At 41.0% G+C, this 26,551-nt stretch overlaps 1 protein-coding gene across 1 annotated transcript in view; it reads left to right on the top strand.

Annotated features, from left to right (window-relative positions):
- The window catches only part of LOC122807189 (cytochrome P450 27C1-like), a 413,262-nt gene extending 393,349 nt beyond the window's left edge, over window positions 1–19,913 (top strand). Inside the window, exon 8 of the mRNA XM_044078238.1 lies at window positions 16,561–19,913. Within this exon, the coding sequence (XP_043934173.1) occupies window positions 16,561–16,677 (117 nt within the window). The 3' untranslated portion in view covers window positions 16,678–19,913. The remainder of the gene's footprint in view (window positions 1–16,560) is intronic.
- Window positions 19,914–26,551: the final 6,638 nt, after the last annotated feature.

Here is a 26,551-nt window from a genome sequence, read left to right as displayed (position 1 = left end):
GTCACTTTGAAAACAGATCTTCCTGATTTTGGTCCTGAGAAAGACATGAATAGTTGTTCAGACTGTTGTAGTGATTTAGTCCTGTCTCAAGTAGAATCACAGTTGTCTATGCACATCAAGTAAATGTAGAGTGTATTCTCCTTTGTTAGGAAAAATTGGGAAAGAAAACTGGCAGGTTGCTTGCTTGATTAATAATCAAATCGGAAATAACTTTGGGTAAGAAGGTGGGATTAGTCCAGAGTGATACTCTTAGTCTTTATGGAAAACCATGTAAGGATGTTTTTATGAACAAAACTTGTAATTCAGATATTCATCTTGCTGAAGTAATAGCCACCAGGAATAAAGTTTTTCAGGATAAAAATTTTATATTGCAAGTGGCAGCAGGTTTGAAAGGAGGACAAGTTAAGGATTCTACAACTAGTGTTAAATTCCAGGGCTCAGTTGGTTCTTTAAAGGGGGGCCTAATGTACATAGTACCTTTTAAAAAGGTCTTACAAAGATGGTGAGAAATCAATGATGAGTCCTGGAAGCCATTGTGGAAGTAAGAGATAGTCGCCAGGTGCACTCGAATAGTTGAAGCTGACACTCCTGAGTGGAGGAGGTTTGATAAATAATCCAGTACCAAATCAAGCGGAGCTGAACATGGTTCTATTCCCCTCTCTTGAGACCAAATTATGAATCTTTTCCACTTGCTGAGGCAAAGTTTCCTGGTGGATGGTTTATGAGAAGCCAGAATAATGTGAAGTACAGGGGAGGATAGGTTATTTTGCCTGGTGATTACCGGAAGTGGAGGAACCAAGCTGTCAGCTTGAGGCTCGATAAGTTTGGGCGACAGCAATTCCAGAGTTGGATCCAGAATCCATGGTTGATGTACTAGGTGAGACCAAAGAAAGGGAAACCAGACTTGTCAGGTGCAATGAGGATTACTGTGCTTCTCAACCAAAGACCATTCTTTAGAAACTGTGGGATCAGTAGAAGAGGGGGAAAGCATATAGTAGTCCTGTGGGCCAATCATGTACTAGAGCCTCCCTCGGGGATTCCCCCTGTGGGGGAATTAGAGCAAAGTAGCTGCTGCATTTGTGGTTTGCTGGCAATGTGAATAGATTGCAGCAAAACTGACTCCAGTGATTGACGATCTTCGCCACTATGATAGGATTGAGGGACCATTCATGAGGCAAAAGGATGCATCTGTTCAGTTTGTCTGCAATCAAGTTGTAATATCCTGCAATGTGCATTGCTGTCAGAAAGTGGTTGGAAGCTATCGCCCATTGCCAAATTCTCATGGCCTCTCGACATTACGGGTAGGACTTGGGTCCCCCTTGTTTGTTGATATACCAGACTACAGACATGTTGTCTGACTGGATAGCAATTGTCCCTAATGGGAGGGCAGATTGGAATGCTCGCAATGCTAGAAGCACTGTCCTCAGCTCTAGAACATTGATATGCAGGTTGGCCTCCATGGGTGACCAAGTGCCTTGGACTTTCTCTGAAAATGCTCCCCTCACCCATTCAGGGAGGCATCCGTGGTCACTATGGCCTTGGGCTGGGAGGGAAGAAAGGACGGCGCCATAGGTCTTTCTCTGGCTTCATCCACCAAATTAAGTCTTGTTTTCATCGATTTATTAGGCGGATCTGAAAGGACATAGGATGAGTCAAAGGGGACCACTGTGTTAGCAAAAGCCACTGAAGAAGCCTCATGTGTAGTCTTGCCAGGGGAACTATCGTAATTGATGCTGCCATAGAACCTAACAGCTGAAGAACTGCCCAAGCTGGAACTTTGTCCTGAGAGAGTATCACCTGGAGTTGAGATCTTAGTCTTTCTAGTCTGTGCAGTGGGAGGGAGACTAGGCACGATTGGGTGTTTGGGTTTGCGAAGGAGTCAACTTGCACTTCTCATCATTTACTGAGATCCCTAAGGATTCTGCTAGCTGCAGAGTGTAATGCAAGGCTGTAACCAGTAGGCGCTTGGCGGGGGTGGTAAGGAGCTAATCATTTAAATATGGAAACACCTGGAATCCTTGCAGTCTCAAGTGAGCTGTTACCACTGCCGTGCATTTGGTGAACACTCTGGGGGCCATAGAAAGACCAAAGGGCAGCGTGCAGAACTGGTAGTGATATACTCCCAGCGAGAAGTGGAGGAATCTTCTGGAGTGTTTGTCCATTTTTATGTGGTAATATGCATCCTGATGAGCTATAGACCACATCCAATCATCTTTTTCTAGAAAAGGTACTATAGACTGAACCGTGACCATCCAGAATTTTGTTTTTTTGACAAATTTATTTAGGATGTTATGGTTCAAGATTGGCCTCCAGTCCCCTGTCTTTTGTGGCACTAAAAAGAACCTTGTGCAAAATCCAGATCCTATGTGGTCTGGTGGGACTGCTTGGATGACTCTTTTTTGGAGCAGCTTTTGTACTTCTTGAGCTGCTGCTTCCCTCTGACTGGGTGGAACGTCAGGATTATGCCTTAGCAGCCTTGGGTAAAGACTGAAAGGTATGTGGACATCTGGTAATTATTGTCTGCACCCACAAATCTGTGGTTATCATTTGACAGGCAAAGTGGTGCAGAGGAAACCATCTCCCAACTGCTTCTAGAGGTAAGCATTTGGGCCGCTCTTCAGGAGGCTTGATAGGGTTGTCCAGAGAAAGAATCTCTGGATCCCTGATTATGCAGAGCCCCTCTACCTCTGAGGGGGCATCTTCCAGATGAGTTTTCTCCTCTGCCCTGGGGGGGTAAACTCATCATGTGTGTTACAGAAAGGACCCTGGGACTTCTTGTACCACTTCTTTCCACTCCTCTGATTCCTAGAGCAAGATCGTTGAGGAGTGGAAAAACATACACTCACGGCAGACAGGGTTTTGCCATCCTTTTCACACATGGCCAATGAGTCTTTCACTGTTGGGCCAAAAAGAGAAGAAGTTTCCACTGGAGCGTTGAGAAAGGAAGACTTAAAAGGGTCTGCAAAATCACATAGGTGCATCCAGGCATGACATCTCATGACAACGCCTGCACCTGCTGCTCCAGCTGCCCCCTTGTTTAGCATGAGAGATCAATCACACGGACTAGTTAGATACAGATTCCAGGGTGGCAAGCTGTGAGGAAACTTTGTCACGTACCTCGTCAAAAACTGCTCCTGCTAAGGTTCCCGAGAGTTCCGAAATTAGGTCTCTCTGGTGCCTGGTAAAGTGTGCTAAGTAATTCAGGTACCAGATGGCAAAGGTCAATGAAGAAAACACCTGCTTCCCTAACCTGTCAATCACCCGAGACTCCCTGTTTGGGGGATGGACAGTATGGCTCTCCTTGTCACGCTCTTTCTTAGTGGCCGCCGCCACCACCATAGTGTCTACTGGTAGGCCTTTGGACCAATGTGGACTGTCCTTGAGGGGATAAGATCAACAGTGTCACCATTCCTCCACACGTGCTGCATGATGAGCTGCACCAGGTCATCTGCAGGCAGGGTCACCCAAGAAGTAGAGGGTCAAGCACAGAAAGCCTGCAAGAACACATACTCCTCAGAGGAAGGGTTGGTGGGCATCTAGTCTCCCCACTGCTTTAAAATTTCCAGTATATCTCTAAATGAGACATCCTCAGGGGGCTACCGTGGGGACCCTTCCCCTTCATTGTAGTCTGTATCTTCAGTAAAGGATTCCTCAGGGGAATCCATGTGCTTCCTTTTACACAATCTCTTATGTGGTACCTCCTCAGTGGGGGCATCTGAGGAGGACTCTTACCTTGTGGAAAGGTATCTTGAGGTTCCATGCTCGATGTCCTAGAGCAGTGGACTGTGTCAGCTGTGGTTCAGAGGATAGGTATATATATGAGTCTCCAGCGCCGAAGGGACCAGCTATGAGCCTGCAGAAGCAAGTGCCCTCTCCATCACCTGGAAAGTGGGCCCACCTGAAGAGGAGTGGGAGCCCAGAACCGAGAAAGACAACCTCGGCACTGGGGTCACACCCTGCTCTGACAAGCTCTTCCCCAGGGAAGGAGCCACAAGAGGACTTGGTGCCACCAAAACAATCGGAACAATAGTAGACGGTGCCGTAGTAGGTGTCACAGTGCCAACAGCCCTGTCACGATCCTGAGTCAGTTGAAGTCCATAGGGTAGGTTCTGGAGCCATGGTAGGTTCTATCAATAGAACCAAAGAAGTCGGTGTCCAGAGCTCCAGTACTTCCAAGGAGGTCAAAGGAGGAACAGATGTCTGAGTCTGTGGAGAAAATTCCTCAAGTCTAGGTGGGAGGGAGGATTTGGAAGGAGTTGGAAATCCTCTGGCTGCCAATAGCTGATCCACAAGTCTCACTACATCGAATTCCGAAAGGCTCCTGGAGGAGGGGATTGACATCTCTGATGGAGAATCAGGGCATTCTATAAAGGGGTTGCACTGCTGTCCAAAAAAGGGATCTGCTGATGGGGAATATTGAGTTAGAGGCAACACCTCACCTTTCGGCACCCTGGTCAAAGTACCAGCAAGATGTATGGGGGGGGGGACAATGAGTGGAGTTGGAAAAACTATTTTTGGTGCCAAAAGGGGGTCTGTACTATAGCTGTAATTGGTGCCATGGGAGATGAAGTTCTGGGTGGTTCTGTACTCACAAGAGGTACTGTGAGGGGAGCTTTCGGCATTGGTGCCAAAGACGGTACTGTAGTAGAAAGTCAAAGCATTGGTACTGAGCACGACACTGGTATTGGTATTATCTTGGTATCAAGGGCGGCACTGTAGAAGGGGTTTGAGGCCCTTATGGAAGGGTATCTTGAGGTTCCATGCTCGATGTCCTAGAGCAGTGGACTGTGTCAGCTGCGGTTCAGAGGATAGGTATATATATGAGTCTCCAGCACCGAAGGGAGCAGCTATGAGCCTGCAGAAGCAAGTGCCCTCTCCATCATTTGGAAAGTGGGCCTGCCTGAAGAGGAGTGGGAGCCTGGAATTCAGAAAGACAACCTCAGAACTGGGGTCACACCCCGCTCTGATGAGCTCACTCCCAGGGAAGGAGCCACAAGAGATCTTGGTGCTACCAAGACAACTGGAACCATAGTAGATGGCGCCATAGTAGGGGTCACAGTGCCGACAGCCCAGTCACGATCCCGAGTCAGTTGGTCCATAGGGTAGGGTCTGGAGCCATGGTAAGTTCTACCAATAGAACCAAAGAAGTTAGTGTCGACAGCTCCAATACCTCCAAGGAGGCCAAAAGAGGAATAGATGTCTGAGTTTGTGGAGAGAATTCCTCAAGTCCTGGTGGGAGGGAGGATTTAGAAGGAGTTGGAAATCCTCTGGCCGCCAATAGCTGATCCACGAGTCTCACTACATCGAATTTCGAAAGGCTCCTGGAGGAGGGGGTTGACATCCCCGACGGAGAATCAGGGCGTTCTATAAAGGGGCTGCAGTGCTGTCCAAAAAAGGGACCTGCCGATGGGGAATATTGTGTCAGATGCAACACCTCACCTTTTGGCACCCTGGTCAAAGGACCAGCAAGATGTATGGGGGGGGCAAAGACTTGAGTTGGAAAACTATTTTTGGTGCCGAAAGGGGGTCTGTACTGTAGCTGCCATTTGTACCATGGGAGATGAAGTTCTGGGTGGTTCCGTACTCACAAGAGGTACTGTGGGGGGAGCTTTCGGCATTGGTGCCAAGGATGGTACTGTAGTAGAAGATTGAAGCATTGGTGCCAAGCACGACACTGGTATTGGTATTATCTTGGTATCAAGGGTGGCACTGTAGAAGGGGTTTGAGGCCCCAGTGACATTGCTGGTGTCAATTTAGATATTTTTCCCTTCAGTTCAGAAGATTTAACTGATTTTGGAGATGAAGGAACAGAATGGCTTCACTTCTTGTGCTCTTTTTTAGGAGGGGTTGAGCCCACGTCTCAGAAATAGCTTCTGAGAAAGGAGTTTTTAGAATGCCCTTAAGAATCGGTTTATTTTTCTTTTCCATCAAGGTACGGACACTAAATGCTGTACCCGGAGGCAATAAACACAAGAAAAGTGACTGTCTGAATTCAGCATTTTTCTACCGCACTTATTGCACTGTTTGAAGCCTGTTGTTCCTTTTTCATCAGCCATCATCAAATATGCAGTGAGCACCTGTCTGACAACATTATACACAAAAACAATCAAAAAATTACACACTACCACAGTTAAAGAAAGAAAAAGAGTATTTTGCTTACCAACAATGGTAAAACAAGAAATACGCAACAGGTAAAGAAAGGGAGAAAGGAAAAGGAGGTGGATTGAGGGGGATACCAACAATAGTATTGGGCATTACCTCAGAGGTAAGGGAGACTGGTAGCAGCAATGGTACGGAGAATACCACAAACTTGGTAAAGAAAGTAAAACAAGAGACTTCAGAGGGTTAGCAAACTCTAAATGACTAGTGAAGAAAAAGTTATACAAGTAACCAATAAAAAGAATTTTTAGAAGTAGAAAATTGTAAATGACTTAGCTTGAGAGCTGGGCTTGACACGTCTTGATAGTATACACTGCAAATGAGATCTGGGGTGATAGAGTGAAGGGCACTATGGGTAAGCTTAGCTCGAGAGTTTTTTTTGGCTGGTGTGAGCTTGTTATAACAGCCGACTCAGTTCCAAGGACAGAACCAACACCCTTCAGTAAGGAATGAATGAATGAAGAGTAACAACATTAGATCATGTGGTTCCCCCTTGTTTGTTGATGTACCAGACAACAGGCATTATCTATCTGAATTGCAATAATCCAGGTGGAGAGAGTGGCTTGGAAGGCCTGCAATGCTAGGAGGGTCGCTCTCATTTCCAGGACATTGATATGCATGTTGGTCTCTTCGGGGGACCATGTGCTTTGGACTGTCCTTCCCAGGAAATACCCTCCCCCACACCCAATATGGAGGCATCTGTAATCAATATGGCCTTGGACTGGGGAAGAACAAAGGGATGTTGTCCTTGCACTTGAGTGGAGTGTATCCACCGTAGGAGATAGCTTTTGCAAGCCTGAGTTATTTTTATCCATTCAATATCCAAATATCGATTGGACCATTGAGTTGCTAATGTCCACTGAAGCATTCTCATATGGTACCTTGACAACAGTACTAGGATGACTGTCGACAACATCGATCCCAAAGCTTAAAGGATTAACTGAGCTGAGAGAGAGGAGTTTTGGATGATCTTTCTGACCTGGTATTGAATAGTCTGAACTCTTGACTGTGTGCGCGATCATACTGAATAAGACACTGATACACTTCAATGTCTGCAATTGTTCCAGATGAGATTTGTTAACTGATTGAAATGCCTAGATGGGAGCATAACTGCAGTAAGTAATCTCAAGTTTGGATCAGGTGATGAGCCAGCCATCTAGGAATGAAAACACTCAGAATCCCTGCAGCCTCAAGTGAGCTGCTACTACTGCCATACATTTGCTAAACACCATATAGTGCTGCTGCCTCCCTCTGACTGGATGGGACATCAGGGATTTTCTTTGAAACCATCTGGGATGGATAGGAAAATGGTATGATATAACCTTTGGATATTATCCTCTGTGCCCATGAATCATGTGTAATTTCCAAAAAGGCTCTCTGATTGATGCAGGGATAAATGACCCCCAACTGCCTCAAGAGATGGACAGTCGGGCCTCCTTTCAGGAGCGCTGGTAGGATCTGTCAGAGAAAGCATCTATAGATCCTTGATTTTGTGGAACTCCTCTGCCACAAGGGCAGCATTTTCTATTAGAGTTCCCCCTCTGCTCCTGGGAGAACGGTCTACGCGTGGATCTTGGAAAGGACCCTGAGATTTCCTGAACTACATTTTTGACCACCTTGTTCGCTCCGAGAAAAGGTGTGTTGAGGAGTCGAAAAATACCTGCTCACATCTACAGTGTGCATCTTTCACTATGGGGCAAAATAAGGAACTTCCATCAAAGGAAACATTGATGAAGGAAGCTTTGAAGGATTCTGCGAAGTCACACAAGCACATCCAGGCATGCCTTCTAATGGAAGTACATGAACCCGACACCCATGATGTACCTTCTGCTGCATGAGAGATGAGCCTCATTGATGAATTGGAAATGGACTGAAGGCTAGCAAACTGCAAGGCAATAGTACTCTCTGCCTCAGAGGGTATGTCCCAAAGAGGGATTTGGAAAATTCCTTAATCAAATCCCTCACAGGAGTCTTGTGAAGTGTGTCAAATGGTTCACTGTCCAGACAGCATAGGTCACTAAAGCATAAACACGCTTCCCCAATCTGTCCAGTGCGCTATAATCCCTGCTGGGGCATGGACAGAGGAACTTTGTTTGCTAGTTTGTTCTTTGTGGCTGTCGCTACAACCATGCCATCCATTGGTACTCCTGTGCTCCAAAAGGTTCTGTCCTTAGGTGATGCCGGTATCTTGTCTGGCCCATACCCACTGAGAGACCAAATCACTGAGCTCATAGGTGGGTGGAGTCTCCCAGGAGGTAGACGGGCCAGTACCAAAAGCCTCCACGAATATAGATTCCTCTTGGGAAGGGTTGTTGGGAGACCAACCACCCCTTTGCTTTAGCAGTTTCAGAATGTCTCCAAATGAGACATCATTGGGTGGTGATCTTGGGGGACCCTTCTCCCTCTTCAAAATCAGTATATTCCTTGATGGACTCTTAAGGAAAGTCCAGGTGCCACCTTTTGCAATTTTTCTTCCTGTGAACTTCGGTGGGATGTTCTAGAGAAGTGTCAGAAGAAATCAGTATACCCTGTTGTGTATCCTGGTGGCTAACTTGGGTTGGCTGTCCCTGTGGTAATGATTGAGTCTCAAGACACAGACACAAATGGGCTAGGGTGGTTGGAGCCGAAGAAGTAGAGAAGTTTGAGCTCTAGGGATAGAAATCTCTCTCCACTACTTCAAAATGCCACATGCCTCAGAGAGAAGGAAACGGACAGCTCCTCCCTAAAGGCAGAGCACTCAAAGAGGGAGTCAGAGCCAAGCTGTCTAATGCTGAGGCTCTGAGGGAAGAGACGGCTCCAGCAGCTTCAGAGTCAACTCCAACACCTTTGATCCATCTGCAATACTACATCTCAGAGAGTCCTCCGACTTTGAGGCACTTTGAGACAGTCCACTCACAGATGCCACTGAAGTGAAAGATACCAGTATCTTCAGATCCAATTTGAATTGATCTGGAACCTTTCGATCCTAAGACCCTGATACCAGAGATCAGAGAAGGAGGTAGCAAGAGTAGGGGTTGTACTAATAAGGGTCTCAGGACCCGATGGGGTCAGAGCCAGGAGAATCCTCATTTGTATCTTCTTCAACAGATATTGCCTTATCATCCTGTCTACTTTGGTTTCGGTCAAGCTTTTGGAAATGCATGTCAAAGATGCTGTCAACTAAAGTCTCGAATGATGATGCCTTAAGAGACCACTCCAAGAAGGGGGGAGGTAGTTTAGAGGTAACTGGATACGGGGACTAGAGTAGCAATTGGATCCAAGGAGATTTTTCTGTTCTGATTTTTGGATCTGATATCTTAGAAAGTTTCAGAGGAGGATCTGAACCCGGAGCCAATGAAGTTGTTAGCTTGGGGAAAGCTTTATGGAATCCTATTTCTCTGTTTTTATGGGTTCGAGCCCCAGAAGATGCTGATGAAGTTGTAGATTTAGAAGGTAGCAAGCCTCTGAGTATCAATTTGTTTTCTATCTATAAGGGCCCTAGGGTTAAAGCCCTTGTATATATTACGACTAGCATCAAGGTGTGATGGGCCTAGGCAATAAATGCATTTAGAATGGGCATCCAACAAGAGAATCTTGTGGCCACAAGCCATACATTTCTTAAAACATGAGGGTTTCTCAGACATTAAGATAATCTAATAGAAACACACACACACTACCCAAATCGCTAGAAGCTTGACAGCAAGACCGTGACCTCTTCTGTACACTAAGGTGGCAAACAAGATCTGAGGTATGTTATGGACTAGGGCATTATGGGAAAGGGAGGAGCTTGAGAGTTTTCAGAGATCCATGAGCTAATAGAAGTGGCCGAGTCAGATCCAAGGATCGGATCCAAACCCAAGCGTTGAGGAACGAATTAAATTTGACACCATCAGAGATGCATTTTTTTTTTGTATGTAATTAGTCTAAACTACTCTGTTATTGCTTTCATTTCTGTATTTTTGTTTGTGAAATGTTTTGTATTTCACCCAGGCTGACTCTGAAATTGGTCAGTATTGACCAGTGCACTACCCTGGTAAACAAATATTAAATAAAATACAATATTATCTTGTATTGACTCCAGTTTATCAATATCAACCAACCCAAATTTTAACTTAAGGTATTTGGCTAACATGAACACAAAAATGCTATAGGCTTCAATGGAATAGGTTCATGGGTTCATACTAGGCTATCTGCCCTAGGGCATTTATAAGCCTAGCCACAGTGTGTTTGGCTTTCGCCACCCATTTTAAATGAATTTTGCTATGCCCTTTTTCGAGGTTAGTATACTGTGCCTCTGTCTAACAGTGACACAGAAGTGATACCCAGGGTAAACCTACAATCTCCCATCCACTCATCAAGATACGTCTTGAAGAGAGTCAATGAGGGACTCTGCCTAACCTGGACTGGGATTTTATTCCAGAGTGAAGGGAGCCTCTGGGTTATGAATCTGTCCCTCCAGCATGTCCTATTTATTTCAGTGCTAACGTTCAAGTCTCTCGAGCGCATAGCTCAATGGGATTTGGATTTTCTGAGGTGCAGCATGTCCATTAATTCCGGGTTGGACATGGCTTTATACGTCAGGCACAGATCGCCTCTGAGCAGGCGGTATGCCACTGAGTAGAGCTGGAGTTTCTTTAACCGGGCAGCATATGGCATCTGTTTGAGCCCTTTGATCCTCTTGGTGAGGTACTTTTGGGGTCTTTCCAGTTACTGCAGGTGTCTGGTAAGGTACATCCCAAAAGGGGCATTGTACTCAATTATGGGCCTGATGAGGGATGAGTAAAGAGGCACGATGACCTCCCCTGATTTAGATGTGAATCCCTTCATGATTAGGTGGGCTATATAAAATGTTTTTCTAACCACTTTGGCCACGTGGTTGTCAAATGAGAGATTGCTATCAACTTGGGTCCCCATGTCCCTAATTACTTCTTCCGTACTTAATGGATTACCACCTATGTGGTAATTTGTGGGCATTTTGTTTTTTCCAAAGGGGATGACTATACACTTTTTGGTGTTTAGCTTGAGGCCATGGCTCTGGCACCAGTTGTCTGTTTCTATGAGGCCCTTTTTGTAGGATGCTTGTGTCGGCTGGAGAGTCAATTATGGCGCACAGTTTGCAGTCATCTGTGAACTTGGTCAGCCACAGTCCTTCTGTGTTAGCCTGTACCTCCGAGAAATATATACCGAACAAGAGAGGTCCCAGGACTGAGCCTTGTGGGACGCCACTTGTAACTGGTTTGGAGTCTGACATGGCTCCAGCAATTCTAACCATGTGGGTTCTGTCCTTGAGCCAGTTTGCAACCCATCTAGTGACACAGGGGTTTATATTTAAGCTGGTGAGCTTATCTATAATGCCCGAGTGGAGTATTGTATCAAAGGCTTTTGCAAGGTCCAGGTAGGCTGTGTGGACCACCTTCTCCTCGTCAATGGCCTTGGTGACTGTTTCAAAGAAATCAACCAGGTTTAAGAGGCAGGATCTGCCCTTAACAAAGCCGAACTGGGTAGGATCCAGTGTCTGTAGGTCCCCAATATCTTTATTTATGAGGTCCATGATGATCCTTTCCATAGCTTTGCACACCAAGCTAGTCAGGCTTATGGGGCGATAGTTTCCAGGATCCGTTGAGGCACCACCTTTGTGGAGAGGGACTACTGTTGCTGTACGCCACTCTTTGGGTACATATCCTGTAGTAAGGCTGAGATTGAACAGTAGTTTTATGTTTGGATTTAGTTCTTCTTGGAGTTCATGTAGGACGCAGCCCGGGACACCGTCTGGTCCCATTGATGCTGTGTTTTTTGCTTTGGAGAGGGCGGCTCTTACCTGAGCATCTGAGATGGGGGAGCAGCACTCTGCTGGGATAGATATTTGCCCTTTTGGTGGGGAAAGGGGGGAGAAGTTTGCGCTGAACCTGTCAGCTAGGATGTTGGCAATGTCTGTGGGTTCGGTGTATTTTTTGTCATTTTGGACTAATTTTGAGCATATCTGGGAATTCCCACCCAGGTTCCTAACATAACTAAAGAAAGCCTTGTGATTATCCTTAGTGTCCTGTGCAATTTTTCTCTTGAAGCTGGCCTTAAACGAATTTATGAGTGCCCGTAGTTTTTTGCTAATACTGATCAGAGATGCCTTCCCTTTTTGGGATTTTGCTCTATCATGTAGTATCTTCCTCTTTCTATTGTATAGTTTGTTTATGGCTGGGTTCCACCGGACAGGACGCCTAACTTTGGAGGATTAGGTCTTGGTTTTATTTGGGATTGCATGATCCATGCATTCCTGAAGGTGTTCATAGAATGCATTTATAAAGGATTCTGCGGTCTGGGCCGTATTTTCCACAGGCCCGGGGGCTTTGAAGGATTCCACCTCGGTTTTGAGGAGTGTGAAATTTGCTTTAGAGAAGTTTTTCACTGTGGTTTTCTGGGCAGGGGCTGGGGTCGGGATGTGAATATCTAGTGAGATTAGTTTATGGTCTGATCTTACCAGTGAGGGATACACTTCTGGTCTGGAGCATAGAGTCCCCATGTTGGTGATGATCAGGTCCAGTATGTTTTACCCTCTTGTGGGAGTGGCAACAAGTTGTTCCATAGCATTTGAGTTTATAAATTCTAGGAACTTTTGGGCTAGGGTGTTGGAGCTAGAGTAATGCTCCCAGTCTATGTTAGGGTAGTTGAAGTCGCCCAATATAATGGTGTTTGGAGAGACCTTCATATTTTCCAGTGTTCTCAGGAAGGCCGAGTGGGGTTCCTGGGTTTGGGAGGGTGGTCTGTAGCAGGCTATAAACTGGAAGGCAGTTTTACCCACTGTGAGTTGCACATGGATAGTCTCTGATGCTTCGTGCTGTGCCACCAACCTGGATGTGTGGGTATCTTTGACGAATATTGATACTCCCCCCCTCCTTTTGTGGTTCGGTCCAAATTTTGGGGCCAAAAAACATGGTATGAGGTATAACCTGGTAGTGCTGGGGTGCTCTCTGGAGCCTTGAACCAGGTTTCTGTTACTGCACAGATATCGATGTTCTCCATGCTAAGGAGAGTTTTGAGTGCATGCATCTTGAGGTTTAGACTTCTGGCATTGAGTAGCATTACTGTTAGTTTCTTATCCCTTGTGATACCTATGGAGGTGGGTTTCTCTTTTTAGCCTTGCCTAAAAAAGGCACTATGGGGGTGGCAAGAGCCTTTGCCAATATCCGAATGTCCAGGGGTGACAGGTGCAAGCTGTCCCTAGCGAAGCATCGTGGCTTGTCGAGCATGTCATCCCAGGCAGACAGGCATTGGATCCCCTTTCAATGACACCAATACTTAAGCCAATTGTTGAAATTGATCATCTTGTCTTCATATTGTGACATCATTCTTGGTGAGGGTAAGATGCTACTCAAGGTCAGGGTCATACCGTCCTGGGCTATATGCTCAGAGAGCTCCTCTATGTCTCTTTTCACGTAGTCCAGGGAGGTATGTCTCAGGTCATTCACACCAGCATGGACAATGACTGAGTCATATTTGTACTTGCCTTGGAGTGACCTGAGTGCTTGTGTTATGTGGTGGATCCTAGCGCCCGACAGGCAGCTCACCATGACCTTCTCCTTGTTCAGCCTGGTGAGCGGGACGTCAGTGTGCCTGACGATAGAGTCACTTATTACAAGTGTATCAGGTGTGTTGTTTAGCCTTAAGGGCTGTGACTGTTCGGCACACTGGCTTTGTGAGCTATGTGTTGCATGTGTTTTGTTTTGGGGTAGCGGTTGCTTGGGTGTCTGCTTTGGAGTTCTCTGCTGCTTAGGCAGATTTTTATTTAGAGCCTCCGAGTATGTTTTTGTGTGTTTATGTGTTTGGTTTGCTGTCGTGGTAGGTCTATGTGAGACTGGAATTGTAGTGAGTGTGGTTTCCTTCTCCTCCTGACTGGTTAAGCCAGTACTGAGTTGAGAGAGCTTAGCCTCCAGTTTGGCTATATGGTTGCATCTCTCACATGTGTTGGAATTTGTTTGGAGGAGGAGAGGGTTGTCTGTGTACATGAGGCAGTTGTAACATTGCCTCAAGATTCCCAGATTCACCAGCTGGACCAGAGAGGAGATTGACAACTGACCTTTGGACATGCTAGAATAGTATTGGGAATTCCTTTATAATTGAAAAAAAGGGCCAGTGGGGGACAAAGTACTCAAGGGGAGTTTGTGAGGGTGTAGTGCTTTTAATTTTTTAGTGCTGACTTATATAATTGCTTTAGTGAGCAAGTGCCAGGCTTTAGAGTGGGAATAAGGTGTTTATTATGAGAACTAGATCAGTTCTAAGGGAAAAAGTGAAGAGCAGACTTTGTGGAGCCGAGAATGGTTTAAACCCAATTAAGCGGCGCTGCCTGATGCTGTGCTATGCGCAAAGCCGTGCTAAATCAGGTTTTATACAGGGGGACTTGAAAGAGCTAGAAATTGTCCCAAAACGGCCAATAGACTACCAGATTCTTGTGCTGGGAACACTCCTCCAGGGATAGATAGGCTGCTCCAAGCTCCCCACTGCCACTGGTGAACAAAGAAGCCTCCCTTTATCCAAGAAAGGAAATGGGCAACACAGGAACTTTCCAAAAGTCCTTTATTTGGACTACTCTAGGTCTGGAAAGATGGGAAACAAGGATAATTTTTTTTTTTTTTTTTCTTTTTTGCAACAAACAGCAGGAAAGTGCAATAAATATGTAACACGGGCTAGTGCACTTGAGTGTGTAGCCTCAACAGGTAAATGCAACAAACAGGGCAAACTTTAAAAGTGCAGGTGCAAAAACAACTTTAAAGAGTTTAAAACAGTTCAAGAAGCAGAAATACTTGCAGTTTAGCTAGATCGGACAGTCGCCCAGGTAGTAGCAGGAAAAAAACACTTTTATCAGGTTAGCAGTCGCTCTTTTAGCCTCTCTGCTGCTAGCACCACTCTGCAGGACCACAAGGAGCTTGGCTGAGTAGTAACAAGTGCAAAAACCGCACCAAAGCGGGTTTTATACAGGGGGACTTGAAAGAGCTAGAAATTGGCCCAAAACAGCCAATAGACTACCAGATTCTTGTGCTGGGAACACTCCTCCAGGGATAGATAGGCTGCTCTAAGCTCTCCACTGCCACTGGTGAACAAAGAAGCCTCCCTTTATCCAAGAAAGGAAATGGGCAACACAGGAACTTTCCAAAAGTCCAGAATACAGCAAAGCCTGTATTTGGACTACTCTAGGTCAGGAAAGATGGGAAACAAGGATAATTTTTTTTTCTTTTTTGCAACAAACAGCAGGAAAGTGCAATAAATATGTAACACAGGCTAGAGCACTTGAGTGTGTAGCCTCAACAGGTAAATGCAACAAACAGGGCAAACTTTAAAAGTGCAGGTGCAAAAACAACTTTAAACAGTTTAAAACAGTTCAAGAAGCAGAAGATAAGACCCATAGGAGTTGACTGAGTTTGTAGTATCCTTGAGAATGTCATTTGAAGAAAGTTCTTTGAGAGATGAAAGAATACTACTGTAAAACCTGTATATAAACATAAAGGGGAGAAATGTGAAGCAAAGAATTATAGGACCCTAGGCATTCTCTTAAACAATGGAGCAATCGTGTTGCATGTCTTATTACAGGAAGTGAGAGTATTGTATACACTTATACACTAATATGCTTTTTCTTGTAACAGGTCTGCCACTACCTGTGGCCTGTACTTTTACTGCAATTGACTTTCAAATATCTATATCGGGTCTGTTTTTGTGTAATATATGTATGTTCGACCTGATTTCTGTCTAATTGTTTTGATATTTATGTAGATAAACAAAAATTGGTCAAATAATTACAAATTCTAAAGATAATGAAGACCTAGAAATCGTCCTGGGCAATGTTGTCATACTGTACACAAAGGCAGGGTAAACATGGCTTGTATTCCTTGAGTTAAGGAGTATTAGACAAATCATATTAACATTTTGAAAGCCTCAGTGAATGAGTTCATGTCAGGTTTCAGATGAAAAAAGATTCACATATATTACTCAATGACAGTAAGATGAATTTTGATTACCCTTTTATCCCTATTCAAACAGTGAAATTCATTATCTCAGAATATTAGAATAACTCATACTGAGGAGCTTTCTAAGGATATCAAGTATCATATTTAATGGTATGAAACCTGACGGGCTTTTGGACCTTTTGTTACTTGATTGAACATCTGATTCTTATAGTATTGTACAGTTAGCACATTACACAGTAATCACACTGCTGTTAATGCTGTTTTACTGTAATTCCGATGTCATAGGGTGTATTCAATTCTGTTAACATTAAGGTATAATGATGTTTGATGTTCATCAACCCTTCATCTATTAATTAGTGATTGCATTGTAATAGCCTTCACACACTATCACAATTTAACAGTAACATTTAGTGTTTTAAATGATTTGGCCAGTTTGTAATATTTTTTCTTTTGTTACGCCTTGTTTTAGATACTGCAAACATTTCAGATTGATGTTGGTCCAAAGACAAATTCTGTTCATGCAAGGACCCATGGACTTCTGGGACCTGGTGCTCCAATCAATTTGAGATTTACTGACAGGAAGTGATACCATAAAGGAAGATTTTTTTTTCTGTGGACACGTCATGCTGGATTCCTTTTTGCAGATATACTTGTTCATTTTAGGAAATCAATAAATGAAACAAGGCTGACCTAACAACAGCATTATCCTTCCTACTGCAAAGACACAATAGATAAATACTTGCTAACCGACTGATAAAAGGAGAGATGTAGACCAGAGGCACTAATAATGAAGAAATATAACACTTCTGTAAGGTGGAGGAAATTATCTTTCAAAATGCTTATAACTTACATGATAAGATAATGAAAACAATGAAGTAACATCCACAAAGTTGTTAAAGCCTTGGGTGCTCCGAATGTTCTGTCCTTTTTGGTGTATAGACATGTAACCCTGTAACTGTGCATGTTGGATCTTTCTAAACAATCATGCACTGTGCCCTGAATAGTTATGAGCCAATTAGTGAACCATGACTGGTAACTACTAAGAGAAGGAAGTAAAATTCTTCACAAGAAAAATCACCCTTTCATTAGCATAATGGAGTTACTTGGAGATAAACAAAACTTTATTCTATATTTTCTAGGGAAAAAAATCCTAAAATGACTACGTGAATCATTTTTTTTGGGCGAAGGGGCATAACACATCAAACTCAAGCTAAGCTTCAGCACATTAAATTCAGGTACAAACTGCTTTTGTAGTAAAATAGCTTTCTTCTTATAAGAACATATAAATTTTGCCCATTTTTATTCTGTGCAATTTGGTGTTGCTTGATAGTAAAATAACATCTATACCATACACAAAAATGGAAATATCTTAATTTTATTACATATGCCATCCATAAAACTATTTGGTTACCATGAAATGAACCTTCCATTGATGCTGTTCACTTAGAAGATATTCTCCACCAGCTGACGTTACAGAAGAGAATATTCCTTCCAGTGAGAAGGCAATATAGAATATGTTAACTAATAAATGTAAAACATACCAGCACTAAAATTTATATCAGCTACAGGCCTTCTATGTTTTTGAAATACTTAAGTAGTAACAACCTTAGCTGCCTCAACATGTACATGGTCTGGTGGTGTCTGCAGACTTCAGGATAACCTTATTTTTTTAGCAGGGAATTATAGGCATCTTTAGGCTTTGAGCTGTGATTAAAAAGAATCTCACTCTTTGCTAATGATATGGAATCATTACTTCTGTTTACTATTTTGGTGAAAAACGAGTGATTCTTCACAAACTAAAGGTCTTATGGAGCTGTTTAGCAATAACAATGACATTGAGATTAATGGCTGACTGTGCATTACTGAATTACGAGATCTCGCACGCACAAATGTAAAACTAAACAGAATTATTTAATGCACATTGTTGTGACTTGAACAGTTAGTTTCTTACAACTTTGTAGAGAAATCTAACATATGTAAGGAACAATATTTTATTTGATTGCACTGTTTTTATAGTGGCACATAATATTCAAATGTTTTTTATATTTTTTAGAATAATATGCTGTTACAATTATTAGAGCACTGTTTTATATCACTTCAAATAAACATTATTAGTTTAGCTGTGAAAAGTCTTGTTCCATCTGTACAATGACAGTACCTGGCTAGTGATTGGCAGGTCAGCATGTCCAACTGGGTAACTAAAAACCTGTACGTGACTACTGCTACAGGTCCTTAATGACTGGGGGGGGGGGACTGAGATCTGCTGACTTGTAGACTGGTTAATCTATAATCGAGCACAGGGTCACCTCTGGTAATTCTGGTTAGATGGTAAAAATTTACATGAAGAAACACATACAGAGACTCTTGTTTGACCATACTGGAGTGCATATGAATTTCTTAATGCATCTGTGATTCAGGAAACAAATGGGGAATTAATGAAAACATTCTACCAATGACATACCATATGTCTGCAGACTACCTGGGTCTCCTCTGCTTGTTGGCTTACTGTGTCACCAGATGTTACAAGACAACTTCCTTATGCAGATGGGGAGGTCCACTCTCCTCTTGAAGGCTTACGTGGGGTCAAGGCAGCCAATGACAATGGACTAGATTAGGGGAGCATGGATAGCCATGCCAGAAGTCATCTGAAGGAGACAAAAAATAAATATTTCTGAGCTAAAAGTGGTTGAGGTTCACGAAGTCACATGGTTTGCATTTGTATTAGGCAGTCATTGAGGAAACTGTTGTGTTCAAGTCCCATAAAACATTAACTACACAGCAGATCCACATGTAGAAACAACATTGAATTGCATTACAGCTATATGCTGCTTAATGTCTGGGATAGTTTTTATATCCCACAGAACGTTAAGTTGTGTAGATGTTAAGCAAACACCATATTCTTTACATTGTGCTTTACTTAACGTCCTTCTTCACAACAGCTGACCACATTTATATCTGCTTAGTACAGTGCAGATGCAAATGCAGTCGGACATTGTGTGGAAGGACATTAAGTGGAACACACCTGTACTGTTAAGCTAGTCTGCAAATGGAAATGTTGTTATAAAAAGTTGACCATGACACTTATCCAGTTAGTAATGTTAACTAACTAAACATAGCTACTGGAGGTCTCCTGGCCTTGTGCATCACTTAACTGTAGTTGGCATATTGCTCACACTTAATAAAACAACTTGATTACATGGCTCTATGTCATAAGATCGAAAACTCAAAAGACTGAAAACCAAAATAATGAACATGGGAATTTGCCTCTTCTTCATTCTTATGCAATCTCAGAGTTGGTATATATAATTAGCAGGGGTTGTGGGGGGCTTGCCCCCTGTATTAAAAATGCTTTTGATATTTTGAGTTTTAGATATTTTAATTTTCAGTCTTTTTTAACTTTTGATCTTATGACATGGATCCAGTTACACACATTTGTGTCAGTTATTTATGTACTCATTTATTACAGAAAAAAAATGGTCTCCACATTCATCTTTTTCTTTGTTGCAGAAAGATGCATTAAATTGTGTGTTACTTTGGATTGAACTCTTGACTATTTGAATAAGTTATGCTAGTTCCTTCTACAGGTAATCTTACAGTCATTGCAGTATGACTAACTTAGATGTTAATTTCCTTTCAGCAAGTATTGTTACTACTGGCAGTCTTTGCTGGTCAGGCATAGTTATTTCTAACTATCCTTGTTGATCTGGTGTAGTTATTATTGACTAACCTAGTTGGCCAGGTATGGTTGCTATTGCCTGTCCTTGTTTATCATGTATGGTTACTACTGGCATGCTCAAGGAAATAAAAAAAGTCTTCAGCTAACACTGATTATGTTCTATATATGGTAGGGTCTACATTCTCATTTGAATAGCAGTGTCCATCCTTTTCATTACTGAGATGAAGTACATGTTTCTTAAGAAGATATTTGTATTTCCTTCATCAAGCACTAGGAATAAATTGTCTTTCAGAATAATAAAGTTCTAATATGCAAGTGCAAAAGTCATTATTGTACACTTTGCTTAGAAGTCTATTAATATACTGAGGAACAGAGGCCAGACAAACATGTAATGGAAGGCACTAAAGGGGAACACTGCCATAGGGTTTATGGCATTCATCTAACAGGATTAGGAACCTTTTATCCACTTGTGATTTTAAATCTCAATTGCACTATGGCCAGAAGTTTGACTGGAATGGATGCATACTTTAGGGTAGACAGTTTTAAAAGTTCATGAGTAACCCAAAAGTAGGGGACCAACAATATAAGGAAAGTCTTTTGGCCAGACAGTCTTGGAAGTCTGGGTGTACCCAACAGTATGGGGCCAACTGTGCAAACAGAAGGCACCAGATGCAATTCTGCTTTGCAGTAAAGTTAGCTGTGCATGTACACTTGTCCTTGGCAAGACTAGACTAGATGTTTGTAATGTGGTAGCCACCAGGGGAAAGAATTACCATGGGATTCTGTATGTTCTTGATCGGCACTAAACTGTTGGATTCATGTAATTCAGAAACACTGTCAGTCTAAAATGGGGTTTAAAACTTAACTTTCATTAGCAAAATAACACAATGAACTAGTGCCTTGGCAGTATACCTTCTACTGGTTCTAATATTCATTAACTCTAACCACTTTTTCAATTGCTTGCATGGAAAATGCAACTAATCAGAAAAGACTTTATATGATTAAATACAATAAATTAATTGCTTCTACAACAAATCATTCAGATATTTTTTGCAAATGTAAAGTAAATTGGAAACTGGGCTTTGTATTTTTTACAACTAATGTTAATAGTTTGTACTCCTCTTTACAACAATAAGATATGTTCCAATTGAAAGAAAGGAATTGAAACTTCTAGAATTTGGGGAGAAACAATTATTTTTATTAGGAATATTTTAGGCCAAAGTGGTATAGCTAAGGGGCAAAATTCTCTTCTGAGTATGCTAACCTATTCATGGTCATCTCTGAGGTTCAAGTTATGTATACAGACATTTACTTTGTGGAGAAAGTACTTTTTTGAGAGAGATATATAGATTCTCTTTCTGCTTGTCAAAGGAAAGAGAGTTTATGTACAATTCAGAAAAATTATTTTGTAATAAAATTTACTTTATATAGCAAGAGACAACTTATAAGTAATCTAGATCTTAAGGTATATGTGAAAAATCATGAAATATGGACGTTATATAGAGAAATATGGACATTAATTAGATGCTTACATCAACAATCTCTATTTTATTATGCAACAAATACACAGCTACCACATTTAATAAAATCATTACCTTAAGATGAATTCTTGAGATAGTTACTTATGTTCAGAAGACAAGGACTTAATAGAATTAGTTGAGCAGTTAAAAGGTAGCTATGAAGAGAAACGTTTGTATTCATCATTAAGTGAAGTGCAATATAAATAGGATGTTGAATCCAGTAGTAAAAGAAGAAAAAATAGAAACTTAGTGACAGAATGCAATAAAGTTTATTTTGTTATACATTATGCCCCTTTTATAGAGGGAGTGGTACATATTTGCAGCCTTGAAAATTTGGGGGAAAAATTTGAATTGCAGCCTAAAACTTTTATTCATCAAGCCTAATGGATGGGTTGGTGTATACCGAAGTATTACTCAGAAGGTAAATGACGCAATACATGTAAATAGTTACTTCTCCATATTATATTAATGGATACGAATGTGTCCCAGCTGTAATCTAACCATTACGTTAAGGCAATGATTTACTGCATAAAGTGCCCATGTGACATACATTATATAGGTCAAACCATGTATTCAGTCAGAGCATTTGTTTTGGAAGACTTGATGAACATGCATAATAAATCACAAAATAGCCTTGCTGATATGTACTTGAGGGGGAAAAAGTATACTAATAATAGTTTATCAAAATATTTATACTATATAGATACATAAATGATTATTTATTATTATACCATGACTTATACTAATGGAAAAGGGGACTTTTCCATTATGTTAAAAACACACTGTCTGCAACATTTTTATGGTAGCTATGTTTAACATATTTAACATTTAAAATAAGCAACGCTACGGTTTATTTTAAAAAACTGTAAATATGTTAACAAACCCCCATATATAACAACAATGTTTTTAAAAAGCACGGAGAAAGCAAGATTATGTTAAACTCATTTACATTTAACATTAAAAAAGCTTAAACCTTTGCAATGCTTTATGACTACTTCTGATGTTGTGCCTGATGCATCAGCAGGCGTCAGGCGGAGATGTTTACATCTGCCGCGCCGGCATATGGCAACAATAGGCTGCCGGGCATTAGAAAATTTAGAGTAGTTTTCTTTTCTTAAATAGTATATTATTTAAGAAATAACCAGTTTCTGGGTGGGTGGGTGTATAATGTTATTTTTCCACGGTATAATATTTTTAAAGTACTGTTACAGAAAGAGTCTTGGCATATATTTAAATAGGATACTTTTTATAATGGATATAATTGTGAATTAATTATGAAGTATTTATTGTAAATGCTATTGATTCATTATATTTAAGGAAATTATTTTCTGATTGATGGTATCTTCCATGCAAGCAATTTATAATGTGGTTAGAGTTCATTAATATTAGAACCAGTACAAGGCATGCTGCAAAGCAGCTAGATTACTTTGTTAATAAAAGTTAAGTTTTAGGCCCCTTTCTTAGACTGAAAGCTTTTTGGATCATGTTAAGTTCATGGAACAATAATGACTTGAATGGATGCTTACCCAGAACTAACTTGCTCAAACTCATGTATCTGTTTTTCCTTTTAAAACCAGAAAGCTGTGCTGTGGGAGTCACCAGAAGGAAGCATACTTGTTGGTTTGGGGGACTGCATCTGAAGGTGAAAAATATTCTGTTCTTTCAAGAATGGAAAAGCCAAGGAAATCAATCTAAGCTCGACATAAATGGTGTGAAAGTGCCTATTTCCCAATATGACTGGAAGTCCTATATGAATCATAGGTGCACGCAATGCACCTTAATGTTCACTCCAGCTAGCTGTCGGAGTATGGTAGTCCTAAGAAACCAGAGACTGAGTATCTACATAGCAGGTATCATCATGGGGAAGAACAGCCTTTGGGTTCACAGCAATCTTTCTTTGTATGAAATGGCTGTTTTTCCCTCTGTGATAGGTTGTAATGTGTGAATTAGGGTGACATAAATCATTCTGTATTTCAATCATGTTAAGTCTAAAAGCTTGTTAATCATAGAAGAAGACTAGAGATAAGACACAGAGACCAGGGTGTCTAGTCATCAGAAGGAATCACAACCATCAGATTCACTGCAATGTCCACTTATAGGGCTAGAGCTCTATTTCTTTCTCTGATGGGACTTAAACATCAATGATGACTGCAACAGTTAAGCAGTTGCATTTAGAAGTGGATGAAAGTTTTCACTAGGAATATGGTGCTTGTGGCAAGAGAGGTCAGTGCTATGTATATGGGATATATATAGCTTTAAATGCTAAAGAGATGGCCACAGGAAGCTGCATGTCACATGGTACATGTTCATCTACCATATTCAATCTGATTAAAGACATAATATGAGGTTGGTCACTATCCCCAATGTTTTTACTACTTACTATCTTGACAAACTGGCAAACATCATTTGGTGTGAAAGTACAGAAATATACTTGAAAAGAAAAGAAAAGAAATATAGTTGCAAAGTGTTTGGAAGTACAGAAGTAACATTCTTAGTGGAAGTACGCTCCAGCTGTAAATACAAGGAAGTTTCTTGCCCATAGAAATTTAGCATAAAACTTGAAACTTTAAAACCAAAAATGTGATTTATCCCTTACTGTGAGTGTATTAGCTCAGAATCCTGAAATGATACGGTGTGCTATTGGGGAAGAAGCTTAGAAGGTATGTAAAGTACAGTAGTGTAAGTAGCATTTACCCATAACAGTAGATGTTCGAATTCCTTACTGCTGCAGTAGCCTTAGGCTATATGGGTGGCTTCCTGACAAAAAACAATGGCCAGCCACCTTCAAAAAGCTCTGCCCCCCCCCACACACACACATTTCTTCACTCTGACTGCTGCTTGGCTAATCCCTTGGAGGGAAATCTGAAGTCAGAGTGAAGCTTTCATCAGAACATCCTAAAATAACTAATCATTATTAACAATACAATGTATAAAGTAGAAATCAAACACAACCCTACTTTATATCCCAACTACAAATGTATACAAGACTGGGGGAAGGAAGGTGGGTGTGGCTAGTGCAGCAGCAATGAATTTGAATATCTACGTTATAGGTAATTGCAATTTAAAAACTGCACAAAATGGAAATATTCCATAATAAAATGTTCTAAGTCATGTCCCCTGTACCATAAATTTATTAAAGATAAATGATATGATCCGCGGTGGTGGAGCGGTAGCGTTGTTGCTTCACAGCAAGAGGTTCTCCTATTCAAGTCTCAGCTGGAGTGCGGGGAGTGCCTTCTGTGTGGAGTCTGCATGTCCTCCCCACGGTTGGGTGGGCATTCGAAAGACATGCGTAAATAGGCATGCCTTCGTTGAAGGTTGAACATCAAGCTGGCACTTCGGCGTTCATCAAAAATCTACTGCCAATCATTAGGGGACCGGAGTTCCGCTGTGGCGACCCCTAACCAGGAAAAGCCGAAAGACAGCAGACAACAACAAAAGGTTAAGCACTTTTGTCCTGTAATACTTAAAAAAAATGACTTCATCTGAACTAATACATGAGAACTCATTGCTTTCTTGTATACTATTTGATTTCACTAATATGGTGTCTTTAAAGGTATGCAAGTAAAACAACAGACATATTCTCAGAACATAAAATATCAATAGAAGAAATCATTCCACAAAATACAATAGTGACCTGTCACAATAATCAGTGTATCTACATAATAAAGTGAAGCACAAGGACTGAACTGACACATAGAAATATAAACAATCACAAAAACATGTAAAATCAAATAAAAATATTTGCCACAGTTTGAGTAAATAAACTGTGTATGTTAAAATAAAATCATGAAACCCTTAAATAGTTCATAAATATGCATTAGTTTGAATAAACATGCACTAAAATGATTTACATAGTGGACTGCATACCTCTCATCTGTCCCTAATCTTGACTAAAATTTTAGCTCAGCCCCTTTTAATCCCTCCTAAAATTGGTAACTTTTGAAGAAAAGGTGATGAATTATGCTTAAAAATAAGACAATAATGACGTTTACTTCAGAAAATGTATATTAATTTACAGTCTCTTATTCTGTCAATGTCTTAAGTTAATATTACTAGTATTTTAAAAGTGTCCCTGATTATTTCTGGATTTGTCCCTGATTTCTTGAGAGCTATGGTGGACGTGGATTGTACCTACTTAAGTCAGGGGTAATAGAAATATGTTAAATTATTCCAGGGAATTTGACAGCATTCAGTTGAAATTGTCATAGCAATTCCTTGCATTCAAGTTTATTCTCCCATGGTCCACCTCTGGGTCAGGGAAGACTATTTCCAAAATAGCAAATTCAAATTTTTTGAAAACTTTACAAACTATTGAGTGTTTGTATAATGTGTTGGAATTCCTTTTGGAAATGTCACAGCAAAGCTTATAAACCCTCTGAAATAATGTCCTCTCTGTTTTACCAACATAAAAACTTGGACAGGTGAAGCATTTAGCTATATATATATATATATATATATATATATATATATATATAAAAAAAATATATATATATATATATATATAAGATCTTTATTGTAACAGTTACCCCTGTGTATATGTCGGTACACTGATTACAGGAACCACATTTCTGAGTTCCTCTCTCTGTTTCTGCCATGCAATTTTTTTCCCAGAATTATTCATTTCCAGCATACATTTGACATTTCATGCAGTTTTAAATCCAAAACGTGGATTTTTCCCTACCAATGTGGATTTCAGGTAACTAACCTTAAAATAATCTGATTTTCCTTAATAATATCCTTTATTATGTTGCTACCCTGATTTGTATTGTACCACCATGGCCTTTTCAAATAATTTGACTTGGATTTCTCATGTCTTAACCCCTACTCAAGATTAGATTTTCTCCCTTGGTATATCTCTCTACTAGTGTCCATAACCAACTTTCTTGGTTAACCTCTCACCAAAAACATTTTTTCTAATTTTCTACACTATAAGACAAAAAGTATTATCAGAAAGTATGCATGTTAAATGAATAAACAGTCTGCAAAACTGGAAGGAACACAGACCAGAAAACTTTCCACTTTTTAATCCAACAGGTTAAATGAATACAATGACCTTTGATCAATAATTCATGAGTATGAAAGTGTGTGAACTGTGAAAACGCAAATAACCATTATTAAATGTAGGTTCTCTAAAAAATATTAGATGGAAATTTACCGTTGGTCTTACCAATACTTGTATCTGAGTAATCTATCTTATCCATACTAAAGTGGTGAGTAAACCTAAGAAAGTTGGTGGTATTTTGTATATAATAAATGAAATG

This window comes from Protopterus annectens, chromosome 7.part0 (assembly GCF_019279795.1).
Source record: "Protopterus annectens isolate FY-2018-M chromosome 7.part0, PAN1.0, whole genome shotgun sequence".
NCBI classification, from domain to species: Eukaryota; Metazoa; Chordata; order Ceratodontiformes; family Protopteridae; genus Protopterus; species Protopterus annectens.
This window is presented reverse-complemented; position numbering and strand designations above follow the sequence as displayed.